The following is a 23458-nucleotide window of genomic DNA, read 5'->3' on the forward strand; positions in this document are numbered from 1 at the left end:
ATTACTCTGATCAAGAGTTAACTATATGAGAATCATTCTTATACCCTCTTACAGCTTATTTCATCCAAGAAAAACTGATTCTCACTGTATTCCTGAGGGATGAAGTACTCTAAAAAAATGACCAGGTAAACCACAGAAAAGACAAGAGACCAGAAAGAAGGATCCTTTTAAAATACGTAACAATTAGCAAACTAGAAAACTGAGAAACTCTGATACCTCTCAGAGGATGAGACACAATGAAGAAAAAAACAAAAAAAAGGAAGAAAAGGTAAATGAATGAATGAAAAACTCAAAGAGGCAAGGTAACAAAGAAATTATAGTCAAATGTTAGGGTCCCAAACATTAGAACACAAAGCTGAACAAAAGCTCTTTCTGCTTGCTGGGTCCCTAAGAGTCTAAAATGAGGGATTAAAATGGCTTTATTTCAACAGAACACATTTTGTCATCTGATCTCTGTCTGTGACATGGATAAGAATAAGGAACTTATGGCTGCACTCTTAAGAGGCAACAAATCCCTGAATATTGTGCCTTGTTCACTTAAGGATGGCAAATCACTAATTGCTTGTCAATCAGGAAAAAAAAAAGTCTATAGCTTTTATTTTAATATAAATTTTTTTTACATTTTTATTTTAAAACAAGCTATTTCCAAAAACACTGCTGCAAGGGGGAATGAGGCAATAAAGGATGGGAGACAGAAGGGAAGCAGAGAAAAGACTCTGAGCCTGCAATTTCAATGATCAGGCACATTCAGAGAGGCCTTTGCTGTGACACTGTCCGCTCACCTCTACTCACAGGGGAGGAAGCTCAGCAAATGCACTGGGACGTGAGTTAAAGGGTCAAAGGGAAGCATTCCCTTCACAGAAATTCCTAAAAGGCGATATCAATTTGTACTCACTCCAGCAATGTGAGTCCCCCTCCTCGCAACCCGATTTCTAGGGTTCTAACCTAAAAAAGTTAGTAAAGATATAGTCAAAGATCTATACACAAAAAAGTTCATCACAACATCATTGATATTAACAAAGGATCTGAAACAACCAAAATTTAACAGTGTGGGAATGGATAATAAAGCAAGGTAGAGTTACTGCAAATCTACTTTCCAAGATTTAAAGACACAAGAAATTACTTGTGATACCATGTTAAATGAGGAAAGAAAATTGTATACCAAGCTGTATATATGACTCTCAAGTTTGTTTAAACACCTTACATGTTATATGCATTTTTCAATACTGAAAGGAAATTCATAAACATACCAGCAGAGATTAGCTCTGTGCTACATGGAGGGAAGATGGATTTTCATTCTTTCTTTAGATTCGTCTCTAACAAGCATACACATTACTTTTGTATCAGAAAAAAATTTTATGTTAAAATATGCCCGCCCTAAAATAACTCACTAGAGATAGCAATTGTCAGTCTTAGAGAAAGGCGTCCAAGGCTGACTCAGAAAACAAAAAGATTCAAACCTACACAGTAACTGCTCTGAAAAGGATGAGAAATCGAGGGTGCCACAGTCTAGATGTTTCCTCTACCGTGGCTGCTGGCTCTACATTACTAAGCTTTGCAGGGAGCTCTACTGGAGAAACCATTCCTCCTTCCGCAGCAACCACAGTGTCTTAAACGACCTCTTAACGTGGTTCTCACCTCTCAGTATGAGGATCACAGGGAAAGAAAGGAAGAGCCTACTCTCGTTTCGGAGGAAGACGTTTTTCTTGTAAAGCTGTCAAAATGACTCAAAGTGAGATAGACACAATCTGAAATATAACTCATGAGTTACGTTATTTTTTTAATTTATTTAATGAGTTATGTTTAGGACCTGTGTTATCAATGCCCCTTATTTCTCAAGAATGAATATAAAGCAAGATCTACGACGCCCCCTTGTGGCAAGCCTGACTACGACAACCACTTATCCATCCCCACGGTTCTCCGCCCCGGGCTGTGGGCAGTAAGAGCCTCTGAGGAACCTCGCCCCTAATAATAAACTTAGTGTGTTGAACAAACGGTCCCCAAGGCAGCTGGTACTATTTGTCTTCAAGACTTTCTAGTTTAGATCCCAGAGACACCTATTCGAGGATGAGTGGGGATGAAAGGGCAGAGGAAGAAACTGCAGGGTGTGCATGTGTCGTGGGCCGTTGTCGACAGGCCAAAGCTGTTGGCGGAGGCACACGACGACACCTGCACACATATCATGGGCTGCCACACGGCAGGGACCTATAGCATAAAGAGCTCCTTCCCCAAGAGTATCTGCCGATTTTATAAAATTATGAAGAAAAAGGTTTTATATTTACAATCAATGAACTTTGTGCTTAGAAGTTGTTTTATTTACCAGTGTTAGAGCAACCATCACCAACTCGGGCACAATTCCGAAAGAACAGAGCTCTTGTTGAATTCTGGCCATAAAGCTCTTTTTTAAGCTTGTTAAGATCTTGTAAGGTAAGAAAGTTTTCCTAATACTTGATAAAAATACTAACCGCTAATAAGTTGATTCCGTACTCCAAGTGGTGGCCTCACGTTTGGAAAGATGAAACACCACCGTTTTGAACATCGAAACGTATTAATTAGTCTTGGCGTCCCAGGCATGAAGGGAGATGGAGAAATCCTCTCAACCTAACCAAATGACTCTGGGAGAGAATTAAGAGCTTAAAAGAGGTCAGTATTGCAAACCTGATGGAACACTGAAGGGACCAGATACGGATTCTGAGAAAAGATAACCTTCCTCTCAGAAAGGGATTAAGCTAAAAACCCTGCCGTTCTGGGCAGGAGGCTTGCAAGGAACAGCGAAAGGGAAAGCTGAGCAAATTATCCAAGCTCTCTTGGGAGATGGTTCTTGTGTTTCTCTGTGCCCCACCCAGGCTGAAGGCCTCTTTCCAGAAAAGAATTCCCTCCAGCGTTAGGGTGAGAACATATGGCAGGAAGTTGCTGCTTTGGTCCTGAATGTGTAAATGGGAGCATTTTCAAGCATGTGAAATAAACCGAAGCAACCCAGATGGGCTGGATCCCAACCAGGTGAGTTACCGCAGAGCACTAAGCCAAAGAATTTCTAATTATGAGGTTGAACTGGGAATATGAATCCGACCCCTTTTCGCCTCTCCAACCTCTAGAAGAATGTTTTTTCCCCTCCTAACCTGATGGGCTTGAAATACTTGACAGCTCCTGTTTGAGATGAACCAACATGCTGGACAGGGAGGAAAAGCATTAAAAACCTGAGTGTCTTGACAAGACCCTTCAGGGAGAATCCTTCATTTGTCGCCTGCACAGGGAAAGCAGAAGAGGGAGAGTAAAATGAAGGCCAAGCCTCCCATTTGTCCAGAAAAATAAAATAAGAGGGTGGAGTAAAGAACTCTCACCCTGCCCAACTAAAATTCAAGACCATAAGCTCCCCCTGAAAACAACAGCCTTGCTCCACCAGAAGCATCCTGGGATCAGTACAGGTTAGTATTGTGAATTGTGTCACCAGGCTTTGACAATGACATTAAAACAGGAAAAGGTGAAATTTTCACCCCTGGCTCCAGCTTCCCAGCTGTCCCAACGTGGAAGGGAAGCAGCCATCACGACAGCTTGATGGGAAGGTCCTCCCCATATCTCCGGAGCAGCTTCTGGTGGTTGTGGTCCACTGACCACTGCTGGGGCAGGTGCTTGGGCTGCATGGAGTCCAGGAAGTGCTGCCGCCAGCGGCTCTCCAGCTGCATGAGGGAGCGCAGCCCGCCCTGGGTGTGGCGCTGAACCACCTTCAGCCCGTGCGGAATGTAGTTTTCATTGGAGATCCTGTCAGGACACAAAGTACATGGGTCTGAGGGAAACAAGCTCAGGACAGTATCACAGTGGCTCCAAATGCTATGGGCCAAGATGCTTCGACAGGGGTTTATGGAGAGGTTGCTGCATTCCTAAAGGGTTGGTTATTTTGATGCTTTTAAAAATATCCTCTTTCCCATATCTGCCTTTTTAAAAATAGTTTGGACATATAACACACAATCCAGCAGAAGGCATTTGGGGATTCTGATCTATACTTATGGGAAGGCCACTGCATAATGCTCAGCCCCCACTAGAGAGGCCCCGCTGTCTGGCTGATGATGGGTGAAGAATGTTGGTCTTTCATTGACTCCAGGGCTCCCCAGTTACTTCTTTTAAGTTACTCATTCTGAACCATACTCAGTCTTTATATTAGCTGTTCAATCAGCCTGCGTGTTCCAGGTTTTCATCACAGTGTAACACCTGAATGTAAAATCAAGGTGGTAATATTTCTTCGGTGTCTTCCTTCTTATACAAAGAATGCCAAACCACAACCACAAGACGTGCTTCTGTTGCGATGAAATTCTACCGTGGTTGCTTGGTTGCACAGCTAGTGCTGTTTAATGAGAAGATGAATCCTGCTTCCTTTCTAACTAAGATACCTTGTGGACAGTACTGTCAGCTCCTATGAATAAAGGAAGCTCCCTGCCCGGGGCTCAGTTCCTCTCCCTACAATCCATACCCTACTCTCAATCCTCGCTAACTAACAGTGTTCGTGCCCCCTGGGTATATGCAGGGCATTTTCTTATTTAGCTCACAAGCATCCCCCTAACTTGCCTAAACTTTCCCCAAACAGCTGTTCTTCTCGGTCCTAGATATCCAAGCCCAGCACCCTTCCATCCAAGTCAGCAAGATGAATTTGTTAGAAAGGTCTGTCACTGAAAGGGCAAGTTTAGCTGTTTTAGGAAATACATTTGGGAATTGGTTAAAGGAGCCAGTCTCATTAATCTGTAATATGACCTTGGTAAGTTACTGAACGTTAACCTCGGGTCATCTAATATAAAACTTGGAAAACAGTTTTAAGAATAAAATTTAAGAATAATTTTTTAAAATTTTAAAAGATTTTAAAGATATAGGATACGTTTAGCAGTTACCAGTAAGAAACTCCTACCTCATAGGGTTGTTATAAGAAATAATTAAGGCAATTTATATAAAGTTTATTAACTTGGTGGAATAGATTAGGATATCTATACAAAATTTGTTCAATAAATATTTTTTGCTATAATTAAGTTTGTGGGGGAGGGCTGTTTTGTTTTTATAACAAAACACTAAGGCAACCAGCACAACTACCAGGATTTGCGACCTTATCGGTTTAATTATTTCAACCCCTGTTACCATTGAAAGAGGTGGCAAGTTGGGAAGCAAAACTATAGCAGGTAGCCCAGAGTTTTTATCATCTGGGCCACGTGCCCATTTATTTCTCAGGACCAAAAAATGCTTCTCATTTAGGGACACTGAACTAAATGATATGAATTCAAGTATGTACTGACGGGGAAAGAGAGAAAGCAAGCAAGGAAGGAAAAAGGTAAAAAGTAATTTAAATAGTAACAGCAATTCTGGCCAACATCCCATTCAGTAGGCCAACACCCCGGAGTACAGGTGAGACAAGAAACATGAATCCATTTGTCTCGATTCCCACAGACCTAGATAAGGGAAGAGAGGCAGAACCACACACACTGTACTTCACGGGCAACTCCAGAGACTGGAGGATATATATTTAAAAATTTTTATTTATTTATTTTTGGCTGCGTTGGGTCTTCATTTCTGTTCCTGGGCTTTCTCTAGTTGCAGCGAGAGGGGGCCACTCTTCATCGCGGTGCGCGGGCCTCTCGCTGCCGCGGCCTCTCCCGTTGCAGAGCACAGGCTCCAGACGTGCAGGCTCGGTAGTTGTGGCGCACGGGCCTAGTTGCTCCGCGGCATGTGGGATCTTCCCAGACCAGGGCTCGAACCCGTGTTCCCTGCACTGGCAGGCAGATTCCCAACCACCGCGCCACCAGGGAAGCCCCGGAGGATATTTTTTGACTCTTATTTTCCTCTTATGAGCTGACCTGAGGATTTATTTCTGCAGGGAATGTATGAGGTACAACTCCGGTGCCTCTGAACTGTCCTGCATGAAAATGGCTGGACGTAAGTATACGACCTCGAAGGGTCGAGGATAGAAGGCAAGTCTGCTGTGGAAAGTAAATTAGCAAACAGACTGCTTTGTCCCCCCCCCGGATGCTATCTCAAGCCACAGAAACTCAACGGGGCAAGCAGGAGGCTGTGCACTGCACCTGCACGACCACTGCTCCCTCCCTGGCAAGCATTCTCACTGAGGAGTCGGGGTTAAGTCGCTGGACTAGTCCTCAATGCCCTCTGGGCAGGACTGTAGATCGTACCTGGTCTCCAGGCTGGCAGCCTCCTGAAGCATCTCCTCCGTGACCGTGTCTGTACGGTAAAACTCTCTGAGCGCCTGCAGCAGCTCCTCCTTTCGGGGCGCAGGCAGGCCCTCTGCGTTGAGCAGGGCCCTGGCCCCAGAACGCACCTGCCGGCGCTCAGGATCTTCCAGCAGGCGCAAGCCTTCCTCGGAGCCAGTGGGGGCCTGGAACTCCCTGGCCAGCTGCTGCTTCAAGTGGTTGTCATAGTAGTTGGAGATGGCGTGGCAGGAGGTGCAGAGCAGCAGCACATCGTGGGAGTTGTGGTCCTTCATCTCTATGGGAAAGTGCTTCCGGTACTCGTGCGGAATCACGTTCTTCCTAAAGAGGCCAAACAGAAGGCAACGCTCATTAGCACACGACACAGAACATACACGGAGTCAGCAGGCAGGCAGGCAGGCAGGCTCCTAGCGTTCTGATCTGGGCCTAGACACACCTGAGGAGCTGGGGTCCCACAGGCCAACAGAGGTGACATGAAGGCCATACCACCTATTCCACTCTTGGCCCACCTACCTACGGGCCTTGGGTTCTCCTCTCCTTGAAGTGAGTGCAGGCCACTGGCGGTCAGACTCCTCTGGCAGGCCAGGGGCAGGGAGAAGCTAATAACAACCTTTGGGAAGGCTGTGCTCCCAGAAGGAAAAGTATCATCCGAGAAATGAAAAGAAATTCTAATGGCCTTCAACCTCTGGAAAACAACTGTCTCAAAGCACACAGCAGGTAACTGCTACTCCTGAAACTTTGGAAGCCTTGTGACCTGTGAAAGCCCATTTCCTTCACCTGAAGAACCCCTTACTCTAAAATTGTTTCCCTGGTTCATCGAAGTCCATCATTATTGTCTAAGGAGAACTAAGCTCTCAGGGAAACCCCTTGGCAGCAACAACCATTTGTCATACTTTGCAAGCGGAGAAAGGAGGCAAGCGAGTTGCTACACAGAAGCCAGGGAGAAAGCCAGGGTTCTGGGCACCCAGGACCAGTGGTAACTTCACCTTCACTGCCTGGGGACCTTGACGCAGCATAATCTTCTCAGACTACTCTGGACTGTGCCTTCGGGTCGTCTGGATACCCATAAATCAAGGGTCACAAAGCTTGTGAGCCACTCAAGGGAGGATCATGAGGACACAGAGAGAAAGGCAGCTTCCTAAGGAAGGAAGGTCTCCATTCCTTCATGAGCAAAGGGAATGACTCTCTTCATGGCAAACTGTTATCGAGAAGAGTGTTTCATTCCGGAAACGAAGAACTGGCTCAGGAGGGGCAGAAGCCACTACAGCAAGGCCAGGCAGAGTGCTGAAGCTCTTGAGGACACTGGGATGCCCCCTGGGGACAAGTCTCCCAGCCAAAGTAGGCAGACTGAGTCAAGCCCGCCAAGGGCTCTGCGTGTGGCTTGAAGGGCAAATTCCAATAGGGCAGCCCAGCCCACACTCACCGAATGTATGAGTCTTTCTTGCCACACACTACACACAGGTTTTCTTTAACCATCAAGTAGTAGTCTCCCGGGGATTCAGGTCTCCCTGCAGGTTCAAACTGTAGCTTGACCACAAAAGGCTCTTCACTCACCAGCTCTTAGAGGAAAGAAGCAGTGTTAGTGTATGACTGCCCACCTCTCCCACAAGGAAGAAGCACCACCTCAGTTGTTCTCTGCTGTATCCTGGCAGAGATCACCATTTCTGGGTTCTGAATAGCCCCATCCCACGTGTCTCTAGGTCTCTCTGCCTTCTATCCATCCCATCCATCCCTCTGCCTTATCTCATGCCCACTCCGGTCAGTGCCTGCATGCACCTAATTGTAAATCTAATATGACAGTTGAATCTCAAACCTCCAATGCCTTTGTCCAGGTACCACTGAGCTTTTCTTCGATCACAAGTGCAGAGGGGCTGTCCGTCAGGGGCGTGGAGAAAGCAGTTATCATAGAGGGGTGATTTTCTGTGGGGAAGGGAGAGAGAAATCTAAAACTGGGAGCTAACTATTGATCAAGGTACCAGTTGCCTTCCTATATTGAGTGACCCAAACTATTCAACACTAGGGTCAAACATTACCTTTTTGGGAAAAAAAAAAAAAGGCAAGAAATCATGTTTATTCCTCCATCTGCACTGGGCTAGGAAAGAGAAATTAAAATGAATCAGTTTATACTATTAGTTTTTATATTTATAGGTTGGAACATTAGAGAGAGAGTTGGGTAGTGTTTACATAGTTCTATCATGAAAGCACGCAGGAACAGAACACCAGGAAAACTTCCCTGTGGAGTAATCATTGGATTAACAAAGTAAATTAAAATGAAAGAACTTCAAGCTAAAGTAATGGGTGCCACGTGGATTTATTTCCGGCTCATATGCAATAGTTGCTTCAATTTAATCACACAATTCCTAAAGGCACTTTACTATAGGGACCAAACTTCCACTCCAAAGTACTTATTAGTCATCCTTCTGCAGTAGAGGCATAGGTGTACAGGAAAATTCCCATTGGCTAGAGAATTAACATCGGCTTAGGACTGGATGCCATTCCAAATAATCAAATGCCAAACGAATAAGAGATCAGATGATGCATGTCTCCTGAAAAGTATGAGGCACTTCATTTTACCTTCACAGCTATCCTGAAGCAAGCAAGGAATAATAATTATGCCCTCACTTATAAATGGAAAAGTACAGGTCTAAGGTCACATCAAGGTCAGTGACAAAGCTAGGTTAAGCTCTCCTCCTTTTCACTCCAACTGCCCACAAATAAAAAAGTAGAAGAAGGGCAAAAGGAAAAAATATACAAATAAATCAAAGGATAGCTCCAAATGTCCTTGAAGGAAAGGAAAAATAGAATTAATCCTTGGAGAGCCTCTGCCACCTTACCGCACTAGCCTTCTCCCCAGAGCCAAGGTAAGGCATCATGCCTTTTGCTGGAAGCTGGGCCTTGGACTCTACCAGACATGGAACAACTCAGTTACCTGGCAGAATAGCCCACTCCAAGGGGCTTTCTTTTATGTTTTCTGGGGTCTCTCCCTTGGTGGTTGCCTGGCATCATTCCATCGGTCTTCGACTTCTTATTTCTTGGCTTCTGCTGAGATTCTGTTGCTTCCCCGTTAACCTCCTCTCCCAATCTGCTAATTCCTTTGCTTCGGAATGGGATATCTACCACATCCTGACATTTCTCCAAGACTTTTCTCCAGCCAATGAAGTCATCATTTTCTTCTACAGTTGAATTCCTAGAGAAAGGGTATCCAAGAAGATGGAGAAAGAGAGCCACTGAAATCTGGGCATCCCTGGCGGCATAAATTACCTGAAGAGAAAAGTCAGAGATCAGTGGAATCCGGAAGGCAAACCAGAGAGAGCAACTTCAAAATCAATCGCCAAGACACAGACAACTTTTAGGTTCCAATTCAAGATGTACAGTAACCCAGGCACCGTGTACTCCTTAAAACCTTCTAATTACAAAACAATTCAAATGATACAAAAACAAATCAAATAGTATAATGAATCCTCACGTTCTCTATGTTTTTAACTAACATAGCTAAAATAATGACCTACTCTATGTGCTCAAAATTCCTAATCTATATAAATCAGTGAAGTTTCTTTCTATCTGCTACCAAACCTGCTGGACAGATTTTTCTCAAGTTTGGGGTAGGGTAGTTACCACAGGTCTGACAACTTCACTTTGGAAACTGTCATCATCTAGAAAACTGAAACCAAGATTCATTAAGAGGCCTGTGTGACTATTGATCAGAAACAAACTGCTGTACATATTAATACAATGTGTAAAACAAGGAAAACAGTTTCAAACATGGACCTCAAATCAAAAGTCACAAGGGCCCACTTCTGGAATTTATGTATTTATTAATAGTAAGTCATTCACCCAAGCAACTAGGCACAGGCAAGCTGGTCATAGATAAAAGTTGTCAAAACTATAATTAATAGCTCTTCCCAACAAAGCATGTGAGGACTTTAAAATTCCTTTAATTCACCTTTAATAATCAAGCCTGGTAAATAAAACTATTAGTATGGATTTTTTTGTGTGCTTTTAGAATAATAGAAAAAAAGAATAGAAAAATAAGGTTTGGGTAAAATTCTCCACCTAGACCCAACCATCTACATCTCTGTCAGCAAGTTGTCTCCCACAGGAAAAGAGGGTGCTTGAACGTAAAGAGTTCAGAATGATTTTTAACAAATTATTTCCAAATGATAAGGAATCCAAGGCACTTTTCAACAAATGATGCTGGAACAACTGGATGTCCACATGCAAAAAGATAAAGTTGGACTCCTACTTCACACCACACACACAAATTAACTCAAAGTGGATTATGAACCTAAGTGTAAGAGCCAAAACATAAGACTCTTAGAAGAAAACATAGGAGGGACTTCCCTGGTGGCACAGTGGTTAACAATCTGCCTGCCAATGCAGGAGACACGGGTTCGAGCCCTGGTCCAGGAAGATACTACATGCCGCAGAGCAACTAAGCAACTAACCGTACCGAGCCTGCGCTCTAGAGCCTGCAAGCCACAACTACTGAAGCCCACACACCTAGAGTCAATGCTCCACACAAGAGAGGTCACCGCAATGAGAAGCCCGCACACCACAACGAACAGTAGCCCCCGCTCGCCACAACTAGAAAAAGCCCATGCACAGCAACAAAGACCCAACACAGCCAAAAATAAATAAGTAAATAAATTTTTTTTAAAAAAAAGAAAACAGCGGAGTACATGTTCATGACCTTGGGTTAGGCAATGATTTCTTAGATATGACACCAAAAGAAAAAAGAAATAAAAGAAAAAATAGATAACTGGACCTCATCATAATTAAAAGCTTTCATGCTTTAAATGATCCCATCAAGTAAGTGAAAAGACAATCTGCAGAAAATGGGAGAAAATATTTATAAATTATATATCTGATAAGGGATTAGTATCCAGAATACACACACACATGCACGCACACACACACACACGTCTCTTAAAATTCAACAATTTAAAGACAAACAACACAATTAAAATGTGAGCAAAGGATCTGAACAGACATTTCTCCAAAGAAGATATACCAATAGCCAATAAGCACATGAAAGATGCTCAGCATCATTGGTCACTAGGGAAATATAAATCAAAACCACAACGAAATACCACTTCACACCTACTAGGATTGCTCTAATCAAAAAGATGAATAATAATAAATGTTGGTAAGGTTATGGAAGATTGGAATCTTCATATATTGCTGCTGGGACTATAAAATGGTATGGTTGCTTTGGAAAATAGTTGGGCAGTTCCTCAAAGAGTTAAACATAAAGTTACCACATGACTCAGCAATTCCATCCTAGGTATTTACCCAAGAGAACTGAAAATGTATGTCCACATAAAAACTTATACACAGATATTCATAGTGGCTTATTCATAACAGCTAAAAAAATGAAAGCAACCCAAATCTCTACCAATTGATTAAACGAATAAACAAAATGTGGTCTATCCATACAATGAAGCATTATTTAGCAATAAAAACGAAATGAAGTACCAATAGATGCTACAACATGGATGAACCACAAAAACACGGTAAGTGAAGAAGCCAATCCAAAAAAACCACATACTGTATGATTCCATTTATATGAAATGTCCAGAACAGGCAAATTTATAGAGACAGAAAGTAGATTAGCGGTTGCCGAAGGCTGGGGTGTTGGGGAGGTGAGGTGGGAAGTGACTGCTAATGGGTATGGGGTTTCTTTTGGGGTGATGAAAATGTTCTAAAACTAGATTGTGGTGATGGTTACACAACTCTGTAAATATACTAAAATCCATTGATTGTATACTATTTTTTTTTTTTGGCCGCATTACATGGCTTGCAGGATCTTAGTTCCCCAACCAGGGATCAAACCCGGGCCCCCAGCAGTGGAAGGGCAGAGTCCTAACCACTGGACCGCCAGGGAAGTCCCTGACTTGTATACTTTAAATGGGTGCATTTTATTGTATGTAAATTATATTTCAATAAAACTATTAAAAGAAAGGAAGGAATGAACCTACCAAGGCACAAAGAAGTAACTTACTCAGGGTCGCAGCAAATCTGAGATAGCTTTAGAAAAAACAAATCAGATAACTTGATTCCCAGAACTCTCTCACAGGATAATATTAATCCTAAGATACTAACTATTGCTAACTCTTTCCATTAACAATGTTTTGGGGGATTTCCCTGGCGGTCTGGTTGTTAAGACTGCGCTTCCACTGCAGGGTGCGTGGGTTCCCCCTGGTCGGGAACTGGGATTGCTGCATGCCATGTGGTGCGGTCCAAAAAAAAACCACAACACAATGTTTTAGAAGGATGAACAAACAAATGGTAACAAACTAAGCAAACAAGAGAAGGTTGAAACCTAGGCCTGTAGGGGGTAGTAAGCAAAATATCCAAAAATCAAATTAATCTGAGCCACAAAGAATGGCAAAGTATAAAGAATGCGAGGCAACAGGTATCTATAAAAGCAATGATACAAATGATACAAGGTGAAAACAGGAGGCTCAGGTGACAGTCTGTAAATAACACTTACAACCCCAGATCTCCTCTCTTACGGCATAGGGACAGGCAATTACTCCTTCCCTGACTGAAAAGAGGAAAAGTTTGTAGAACCAAAACTAAAATGGAGTCACTTATGTCAGAGACAAAATGGAGGTGGCCAATGCAGGCGCATTAAAGAAAATGAAACTTTATTTAACATAACTTGCAGGAATTTACAGCTCTCCTCAGAAAGCAGCAGAGGATGTCAGTCAATCTCCACTGAGTCTGTTCATGCCATCTTTAGACTTCCTTATTCCCCTGTCTCAGCTATCCTGATCCAAATAAGGAAGAAGACCACTAGGCAAACAATCAGCTGAAAAAGCCAAAAATCTTCCACATTTACCCAATGAAAACCCTTTAGTCTGTGAGCTACTTGAAACTCATTGCTCCCACGGCCTTGAGTTTCCCAGCTTGCAGGTCAAAACTGTTGCAATAAACTCATATTTCTGCTTTGTTTTACTCGGTGTGCAGAGTTTGGGTTTTGACAAGTTTAAGTCATATAGTGGCTAAATCACAGAGGATCTGGACCTGGTAATACCAGGCATGGCAGAGGCTGGGGGCAAAGTGTCACCAGGAAAAAGGGGGATTATGGGAAAATCTACATATTAAATGATAAGACTACCATCACCTTCGCTCCCACTCAGCTACCAGAATATAGGCTGTGGGGCTGATACCTCTTGGGCAGAAGAGTAGGAGATTCATGTCTGGAGAAACTGAGTGGCCTGAGAGAAAAGACTTACAGTTACTGACATTTGACTTTAATTTATATTAATAGTTACTGATAATAAAACTCGCTAGTCAAAAATACCTGGCCATATGCTCTGTGCTCTCATTCCATTTTTCTTTTTTTTTTTTTACCGGTACGCGGGCCTCTCACTGCTGTGGCCTCTCCCGTTGCGGAGCACAGGCTCCGGACGCGCAGGCTCAGCAGCCATGGCTCATGGGCCCAGCCGCTCTGCGGCATGTGGGATCTTCCTGGACCGGGGCACGAACCCGTGTCCCCTGCATCGGCAGGCGGACTCTCAACCACTGCGCCACCAGGGAAGCCCTCATTCCATTTTTTTAAATGTCAAATTTAAATATTATTTTCTGTATTTTACAAAATCTCATTAAGCATTATGTTTATAATTAGAAAAACAAAAATTTTTAAATGAAGAATGAATAAGAGTCTTTGGAAATTCTGAATTCTCACAATAATATGGATCACAAATTTGGTTTCAAATTTGGTAGAAATTAACTTTTTCTTCCCAATGTTTTATTTGAAAGATTTCAAAACTAAGGAAAAGTTAAAAGAATGATAATTGACATTCACAATTGTCAACATTTGCTTTATCTCTTTATAATACAATATATACACCACACAAATACTTTTTTTTTGGGGGGGGATGAACACTTTTCAAAATTAAGTTGCAGCTATTATGATATTTACTTCATCCCTAAATACTTTAGTGTGTATCTTCTAAGAACAAGGACACTCTCCTACATAATCACAACACCATTATCACACCCAACAACTTTAACAGTTGTATTCTAATGTCTCCAACAGTCTCAAAGATGTCTTTTACAGATGTTGCAGGATTCAGAAATTTCAGAATTTTATTTAGAATTTTTAGAATTATTTACAGAATTATGCAACCTTTATCACAGTCAATTTTAGAACATTTTCAGCAGCCCAGTAAGAAAACTTATATCCTTTACCAGTCATCCCCCACTTCTTCCAGTCCTAGGCAGCCACTAATTTATTTTTTGTCTCTATAGATTTGCCTGTTCTGAATATTTCATATAAATGGAATCATACAATATGTGATCTTTTGTGACTAGCTTCTTTCACTTAGTGCAATGTTTTTAAGACTCATCCATGTTGTAGCTTTTTATTGCTGAATAATATTCCATTGTATGGCTATATCATATTTTATTTACTCATTCATTAATTGATAGATTCAACTGGCGCTTTAATGTCTCCTTTGTAAACAAAAATGGATAGCTAAGGATCTAAACATTTTAGAAAAATCTTTAACGTGGAAGACAAAGACCAAATCAAACATTTAAATTAGAAATTCAGAGTAAAAAGAGGCAATGCAGGAAAGAGAAGAAAACTTCAGAAATCTTCAATACTCTAAGATAACAGAAGCTATGATATCCATTAAACAAAAATGCAAAGTTATTTTAAAAGTGAATATTGAGAAAAGACCAGGAGCTCTTATGACTTAATATGATAGGAAATTAAAAGTTGATTGGAATACTGAAAGATAAACTTGAGGACATTTCCCAGAAGGTAAAAAAATATAAAGAGATGGAAAATCAAAGAGAAAATATTTTACTAAGAAAATTGGAGGATCAATTCAAGGAATTCAATATAGAATCTAGAAACAAAAAAGAGGGAAATTTTCCAAGAAAGAGTATGAGAATAATTCCCTGAACTGAAAGACATGAGCTTACAGACCGAAAGGGTCCACTGAATTGTAAAACTATAATGAAAAATGGCCCTCAGTATCATCATGAATTTTAAAAACTAAGAATAAAGAGATTTTCCAGAAAGAAAAACAAGTGACATACTCAACATCAACACTGGAAGCTACAAGGAGCATTGCCTTCAAAGTTCTGAAGGAAAATGATTTCCACCCTAAAATGCTATCCCTCAGCTGAACTATCAGTTAATAGAGAGGGAAACTAATATCTTTACAGACATGCATGGTGTCATAAATTAACTCCCCATGCTCCTTTCCTCAAGAAGCTATTTTGAATGTACTCCACCAAGATAAGAAAGTAAAAACACATGATATTTTTAAAACAGAGGATCTACTATAGAAGAGAGGTGAAGGGAATTCCCAGGTTGACGGTAAATGCAAATTTCAGGATGAGAGTTGCACAGCAGGGCTGGAGTGCAGCCAGTCCTGAAAGGAGCAGGATGACAGAGCTCTAGCAGGGCTAGCTCCAAGGGAAAATGAAATGAGTAAGTTACCTGACTGTGTCTGAAGCAGCAGAAAGGAGATCGCTACATAGTTCTGTTAGAGCCTGAGGTGGAAACAGTTAACAGGTATATAGAAAACTAAGCAAACAAAAATATAAATTACTACTCCTGGGAAAACAAAAAGTTGTACAAGGAAAAAACATTTACTTTAGTCAGTTTGCTATGTGGAGCAGCTATAAATAATATCAATATAAGTAGATATTAACCTGATAAAAATGATGATTTACCTCTATTGGGAGCATGGGGAAGGGAACAAGTACCTGTCTGGGGATACAGGAATTGCAAGAGTACTATACTAAATCATGTCTTCCACAGCAAGAAGTCAAAAGATAATATGTAAAACAAGAAAGAGTACTATATGCATGTAATTTTAGAAGATAATGGTAATTACCAGAAAGAAATGAAATCAGTTGTCTCTGAAAAGAAGGAAGAGTAATTAGGAATGGGGGAGGAAGGCAGGGAACTACTGGCTGTTTCTTTTTTCTTTTTCTGTGGTACGCGGGCCTCTCACTATTGTGGCCCCTCCCGTTGCGGAGCACAGGCTCCGGACGCGCAGGCTCAGCGGCCATGGCTCACGGGCCCAGTTGCTCCGCGGCATGTGGGATCTTCCCGGACCGGGACATGAACCCGCGTCCCCTGCATCGGCAGGCGGACTCTCAACCACTGCGCCACCAGGGAAGCCCAGCTGGCTGTTTCTTATAATAAGTCTTATAACACTTTGGTTTTTTAAGTTATGCATTTGTATTCATGACAAAAAAAATTACATTTTCTGAAATGCCTGGCATATAGTAAATGCTCCAAAAAAAATAGAATGGGGACTCTTACCCTTTTATCTAAGTAGCATCTACATTATTATAGAGCATTTTTCTTGGTATTATCAATGAGGCTATTTTAAGGCATTTCTGCCCAACACATATCATCTTTGAGGATTAGAATTTTTAAAATAATTATATTTCACAAGCAATGACTCTTCCACTCTTCAACTACTCTGATAAGAAGTACCTGGTCCTCAGTAAGATTCTCAGCATCCCAGTTGCTGCAGCGAAGCAGAAGGGACTTGTCAAGGGGAAAGTTCAAAACAGTCTCAGCGAGTGATTTCAGGCTAAGCCCATTAGAGAGCAAATTGTTTCTACAAGAAATAAATAAAATCATGTGTCAAAAATGGGAAAGGACAAGAACAGGCAAATCAAAAAAGGTATACAAATGGCCAATAAACAAATGACACATAATTTCACTACATCAAACCAAATAAAAAGTATATACAATTTTAAAATCTATCAGATTACAAAGATTTTTTAAAAATAACTATATCTAGTATTGGTGGAACATGAAGAATCACCATCTAATCTAAAATTTGTGCACTGAACATTTGTATAACCTTTATGAAAAACAGTTTGTCAGTAAATAGCTATCAAAATTTTGAACATGAAAATTCTGTGATTCAATAATTCCACTTCTAGTAATTTATCCTAAGACAAATGTACGTAAAACAATCTTCATTACAGCACTGTTTATAGTAGCAAAGAACTGGAAACAACCTAACATCCTCAATAGAAGACTGGTTAAATATCCATGCAATTAAATTCCACGTCGCTATTAAAAATAAGGATGTAGATCTATATTGATGTGAAAAGATGTCCATGATGTATTAGTTAAGTAACAAGAGACTATGAAAGAAAACATCATATGAACTCTTTATATTAATATATATATATACACTACACAATAAATGTGTGTATGTGATTCTAGGTATGTGAGAGAGAGGAAGCATAAAGAGTTAACTAGAAGGATATTAATCAAATGTTAGTGATGTTATCTCTGGGTGCGGGGTTTGGGGTGATCATAAATCTTTATATTTTATATATATATATATATTTTTTTTTTTTGGCTGTGTTGGGTCTTCGTTGCTGCGCGCAGGCTTTCTCTAGTTGCAGCAAGTGGGGGCTACTCTTCGTTGTGGTGCGCAGGCTTCTCATTGCAGTGGTTTCTCTTATTGCGGAGCATGGGCTCTAAGCGTGCGGGCTCACCAGTTGTGGCACATGGGCTCAATAGTTGTGGCTCACCGGCTTTAGAGCACCGGTTCAGTGGTTGTGGCGCACGGGCTTAGTTGTTAGTTTCATGTGGGATCTTCCTGGACCAGGGCTCGAACCCATGTCCCCTGCATTGGCAGGAGGGTTCTTAACCACTACACCACCAGGGAAGTCCTACATTTTTTATATTTGAATTGGCTAGTGTTTGTGTATTACTTTTCAAATTTGAAAAATATGATAAGGCTACTTTCATTGGGGGCGCGAAGGTACAATAAAATCAAATAATCTTCTGCTCTTCACTTTCTGATTCAAATAGCTGCAGAGTGGTGAAAAAAATTAATTTACCCAAGGATTGGAGAGTCCAAACAAGGGCTAATGTAAAATTAAGAACACACCAGTCTACAAAAGTGGAGCTGACTTGCTGGTTACCAAGTGAGAGACGAGAGGTTTTAGAGGAGGAAGCTTGGAGGTGGAGGTTCACATCAGTGTTACTGTTACAACATGCACGATTCCCTCAGGTACTGTGGAAAATGAAATCATTATAACGATGAAGAAAAGGAAGTCCTTCGTTACAAAAACAAGCAGTAACTTGATGGATTTCATCACCCCCAAAAGGCAGCACTGACTAAAAAGTTAAAAAAAAAAGGTCCAGACACACTTAGGTAAAATATGTAAGGTTGTGGTTCAATTAATGGAAATTAAGAATTTGGGGGAGACAAACTTCTTTCGTTTTATTTTAAATTTTTAAAATCTTTTTATGCTTTCCTTTATATTAGTAATTACAATAGCAATGAATGTTTATTGTTAAAAATTCAGACAACTTCCACTCCTCAGGAAGAATGACCCTTATGAGTATATTGTGGCCCCTCCAGACCTTTTTTACAGACAAACAAAAAAACAGATGGCTAGACGGAGGAGCAGATATAGTTTCTTGGTACTTGTTTTGTTTTTTATTCTGCAACTTGCTCTATCACTTAATGTATCAGGGACCTCCTTCCCTGACAGTAAGCACAAATGTACTTATTACATTCTTTGTAACAGCTGTGCAATGTATCAAGCCTGGGTATTCCATAATCCTTGAAATCATTACCCTCATTGAAAGACAGCACTTAGTTTTTCGTTACTTAATTCCATTTAGGTCATTAGTCTTTTATTTATTTATTTATTTTTGGCTGCACTGGGTGTTCATTGCTGTGCACGGGCTTTCTCTAGTTGCGGGGAGTGGGGGTTACTCTTCTTTGCAGTACGCGGGCTTCTCATTGCAGTGGCTTCTCCTGTTGTGGAGCACGGACTCTAGGTGCGTGGGCTTCAGTAGTTGTGGCACATGGACTCAGTTGTTCCACGGCATGTGGGATCTTCCCAGACCAGGGCTCGAACCCGTGTCCCCTGCATTGGCAGGAGGATTCTTGACCACTGCGCCACCAGGGAAGCCCCATTAGTCTTTTTTTAAACGTCCTATTTGGGAAGGTTTCACATTTTTCGAGGATGGATTAAAAACAAGATGCCACCTTTGCTACTTCAAAGTTTCGCTAGGAAAAGTTCCAAAATCATATACAATAACCTCAATAATAAACTATCTTCTGCTAACATATAATAAAAATATAGAGAGTATGAAGAAAAGAGGACAGCATTACCAAGAAAATCTGTGCTCCTCTCCAAAGTCAAATGAAAGTAACTACTTACAGCAAACACCAGGAGCAGCCTATGGCTAAAAGCTGAGCATAATTCTTGCATTATAATGTCAAATTTCTTCTACTATATGTCAAAAAATTTTAATTTTACTTCTAAAGTATCCAATAATAAAATAAGAATGTTTAAAATTTTAATAAGATTTCATTAAAAATGAAGAAGCCTGATAAATGCTTCATTCTTATTTCTAGAGAAGTTCATGGTCATATTCAGCTTTGGCCAAATTTTGTATTTTGACACTTGGCCATTCTGCATTTAGCCAGATAAGTAAGGGCACTTCTAATTTCTATATACTCATAGAGAGGACTGTAAATGGATAGAAAGAGATCTGGAAGGACAAACCAATCAGATCATGGTGGTGCTATAGGTGGTGGTGATGACGATGATGATGATGGACAGTAATAGTTGAAATTTACACAGCACTCTCTATATGTCAAACACCATTTCTAAGTTCTTTACATAGTTTAACTCGTTTAATCCTCACACCGATCCTATGAGATGGGAACATTATTATTTCTACTTTTCAGATGAGGGAACTAAGGAACAGTGAGGCTTAGCAACTTGCCAAAGGTCACGTAGCTGGTAAGAGGAAGACTGGGACTCCCACCCACACAGCCTGCTCTGGAGTCAACTCCTGGCCACTATACACATGGCCTCTAATAGCAGAGTAACAGCAGGCAGCTCTAGGGAGGCAGCACCAAAGGAAGGAGGGCCTGACGAAAGGCGGCTTTGGCTGCTACACTCCAAATACTTTTACAGAGCTAAAAGAATTTTACAGTAAATATTTCAATGTATTACTTGGAAAAAAATGGATACTTCATCTATAAGAGTTTCTTTTTCTTTTTTTTAATAAGAGTTTCATTTACACAAGCCAAACTACTAAACTAAAATTTCATTTACTACCAAAAAATTATGATAAGCATAGATTTTAATCAGGCCTTCTCTTAGTTTATCAAATCCTCCAACCCTTCAATATCAGTGGCAGGGAGAAAGGCAGGGAGAGAGGCTGTTTCAGTCCACACTATTAAAATAAGGACCTGCATATATACATGAGAAGGTAACTGCAGCTTCCTTAAACAAGGTAGAATTTCCATAGGAATAGAATTCCAAAGGAAAGGAAAATCTCTTCCTCTCAGTAAAGCATTAGGTCTACCATCATTCTGGGCCGAAAGCCGGGTCTGCACATTCAAATGTTGATCAGGATGAGCTGGGTGTGACAGCTGGGAGGGGTGGGGATTCTGGCAAATTGAACAAAGCATGCTCATCTAAGAGGATGGTGCTTCCAGCCAGCTGCTGCCGTCTAGAACTACTGACCTAGTGTAGTCAAATGACCTAATTTTTCAAGAGAAGCCAGGAATACAGGTTTTTACATTAAATCTTCTGAATTTAAACTAAAATCTCCCCAAAATATCATGCAGGAAAAAATCAAAAACAAAAAATCTGCAACTCTAATTTGCCCAAGGAGCCCATCAGTTTACAGCCTGTAGCTTATAGAGACACCTTATTAATGTTTCATCTAAAAAGACCAATTCTAGGTAACTAAAGTTTTCCCAGAAGTTGGAATATTTCCTCACAAATTCAATATGCATCTCAGAAGCCTCTAAGCTTCTAAAGAATTTTAGAGGCTTCATTACTGAGTCTCAGTAATCTACAACTCTTGCTAAAATAATTGCCCCCCAGCTACAGGAGTTCCAGTATTCATACAAACCATACCTCTGCCTCATGGCTAGGTATCTGAGGTCCAGGCACCCCTTAACAATGAGGCCATAATCTTGCAGGAGCTTGCTGGCATCTTCTGAGCATCCTACTCCAACTTTTAAAATTGTGCCATCTGCCAAAATGTCCAGTAACGTTTTCGGTAGTGCCCTTCCTCCACAGATCAGCTTGGGCAAGCGAACCAAGGCACAGAAGCCACTTGGAGAGGCCATTTGAAGGAGTGACAGAGGACTGGCTTTGCCTTCCGAATTCACCTGTAACAGAGGAAAAGAGGGCCACAGTTCACACCCCAGCATAGGACCAAGTACAACATGAAAGTCTGGCAAAAAAGTCTAAGAGGTACAGTCTTAACTTCCCAGGGGGAACAACTGACCAGAGTTTGCCTCAAACCTAAGGATGAGCCTTTGCTAACGAATGCAATGGACTCTAAGAAGCAGCGGCCTAAACAGAGGTTGCCGGGGGCCCAAACATGAGCCTGAAATGAGCAGGCCATAAATAGTGACCAGCTGACACAGAGCAGCGCTGGGACACACATTGGCAGAGTCATGTGAGACACACTGGTTTTAAAAAGCTGAGGAAATAAAAGGCTAAGGAGCAGAGCGCCAAATGATGATGTACTCTTTTCATTTTCTAGACTCTTTAACATACATGTGAGTAACCTGACTCATTTACTTGTCATCACTGCCTCAAGATCCGACTTTTAAAAAGAGGTAGGAAATACAGTACCATCAGTAAGTGGTACCTGCCAATATAGTAAATCGTAGTAGCACAGAATGCTTTCTCAGCATTTTATGGTCACAAATGCTGTTCATTAAAAAAAATGTATACTGAGCATAAGCTAGAATTCTGATATCTAATTAGGAAATGAAAATAACTTTATATGTTAACTGATCTAGTTTTAATCTTTTTGATGTAATACATAAATTGGAGAAAGTGCTTAAAGCTAAGGAAATTATTCCCAGAAAAAGTTACATACAAAATTCACATGAGTTAAAGGTTCTCTAAAGCTATCCACGGAACCCAGGTTAAGCATCCAATAAATTCCAATCCCTCTTATTTTCCAGGAGAGGAAATTTAAGGGCTACAGATGACACAGTTTGACTAAACATGCAGAGATGATGGCAAAGTCAGAAGTGGAACCCAAATTTCCCAATCTGTACAACAGAGAAGAAACAGTCAAGATCAAGATCACGAAGAGTTGCTGTTAAAAACAAAATTGGGAGGGACTTCCTCCTCGACTTCTAATTCAGTGCTACGTAAAACCACGGTTTAACTCAGAGAAGCTTTAGGATTCCCCTTCTCAGGCATTGTTTTATCATATCCTCAAATGGAAACATGCCAGTTTGATTTCCAAAGTGTCTATTTCTTGGAAGATCAACAAGACCCAGAAGAAACTTGACTACTGGTTCCTATTCTATAACAATTCATCTGGATGTGGCCAAATCACTTTTTTTTTTTTATTAAAGCGTAATTCCCTCCCTCTATAATACTGGCTCTCTCCAAGAAAAAGCAGAAAATCTCTACTTCGAATATTCAGCACTGCTAATTTGACATAATACTCACTGCTAACTCCTAAGGCCAGATCTTTGAAAATCTTTTCAGTCAAGTTCCGTTGTCTAAAATACATTAAATAAATAGCTAGCTAGCTAGATAAGTTGTCCTTTTAATACTGTTTCTGGATTGTGCTTAAGATCCACTGTATTATAACTAAGGTTTTTCCACTAGGAATCCAAATGTTTATGACTACGATAGGTACCCAATTTATACTGAATGTATGATTGGAAGAATATTGCTTCTAGCAGACTCAATTTGGCTTAAAGAATAAGGTATCTAGTCTTTTCTTTGGGAGGGCTGTGTCAGGTCTTAGTTGTGGCACATGGGATCTTCGTTGTGGCATGTGGGATCTTTAGTTGCGGCATGCGGACTTCTTAGTTGCGGCATGCAGACTCTTAGTTGTGGCATGCAAACTCTTAGCTGTGGCATGCATGCAGGATCTAGTTCTCCCACCAGGGATTGAACCCGGGCTCCCTGTATTGGGAGCGTAGAGTCTTACCCACTGGACCACTAGGGAAGTCCCAAGAATAAGATATCTAGTCTTAATTTCTTATATTTCCCCCTTTTGCCAACGTCTTTTTGCCTTGACATCACTTACCACCCATGGAAAATAATGAAACCCTTGGCTTACCAACATTGTACTTAATAGGAAAAAAACCCACATTTTAATTTTGTTAGCATTATGTAATCCAGGGGTCACTGGGTTTTTTGTTTATTTTTTGATTAGTCGACTCATAAGAAATGTTTGGGACATACACAATATATGTACATATGCATTTATAAATCATAGAAATGTAGTA

The 23458-nt window shown here is 41.0% G+C and overlaps 1 protein-coding gene across 1 annotated transcript in view; it reads right to left on the reverse strand.

Annotated features, from left to right (window-relative positions):
* Positions 1–3542: 3542 nt before the first annotated feature.
* Positions 3543–23458, reverse strand: part of EXD2 (exonuclease 3'-5' domain containing 2) — a 32137-nt gene continuing 12221 nt past the window's right edge. Inside the window, exons 2-8 of the mRNA XM_065872359.1 lie at positions 21102–21358; positions 16672–16798; positions 9127–9458; positions 8011–8117; positions 7621–7756; positions 6162–6518; positions 3543–3759 (exon numbers count right to left, since the gene is read on the reverse strand). Coding sequence (XP_065728431.1) covers positions 3543–3759; positions 6162–6518; positions 7621–7756; positions 8011–8117; positions 9127–9458; positions 16672–16798; positions 21102–21358 — 1533 coding nt within the window. The remainder of the gene's footprint in view (positions 3760–6161; positions 6519–7620; positions 7757–8010; positions 8118–9126; positions 9459–16671; positions 16799–21101; positions 21359–23458) is intronic.

The sequence above is a fragment of the Phocoena phocoena genome, chromosome 2 (genome assembly GCF_963924675.1).
Source record: "Phocoena phocoena chromosome 2, mPhoPho1.1, whole genome shotgun sequence".
In the NCBI taxonomy this organism is placed as follows: domain Eukaryota; kingdom Metazoa; phylum Chordata; class Mammalia; order Artiodactyla; family Phocoenidae; genus Phocoena; species Phocoena phocoena.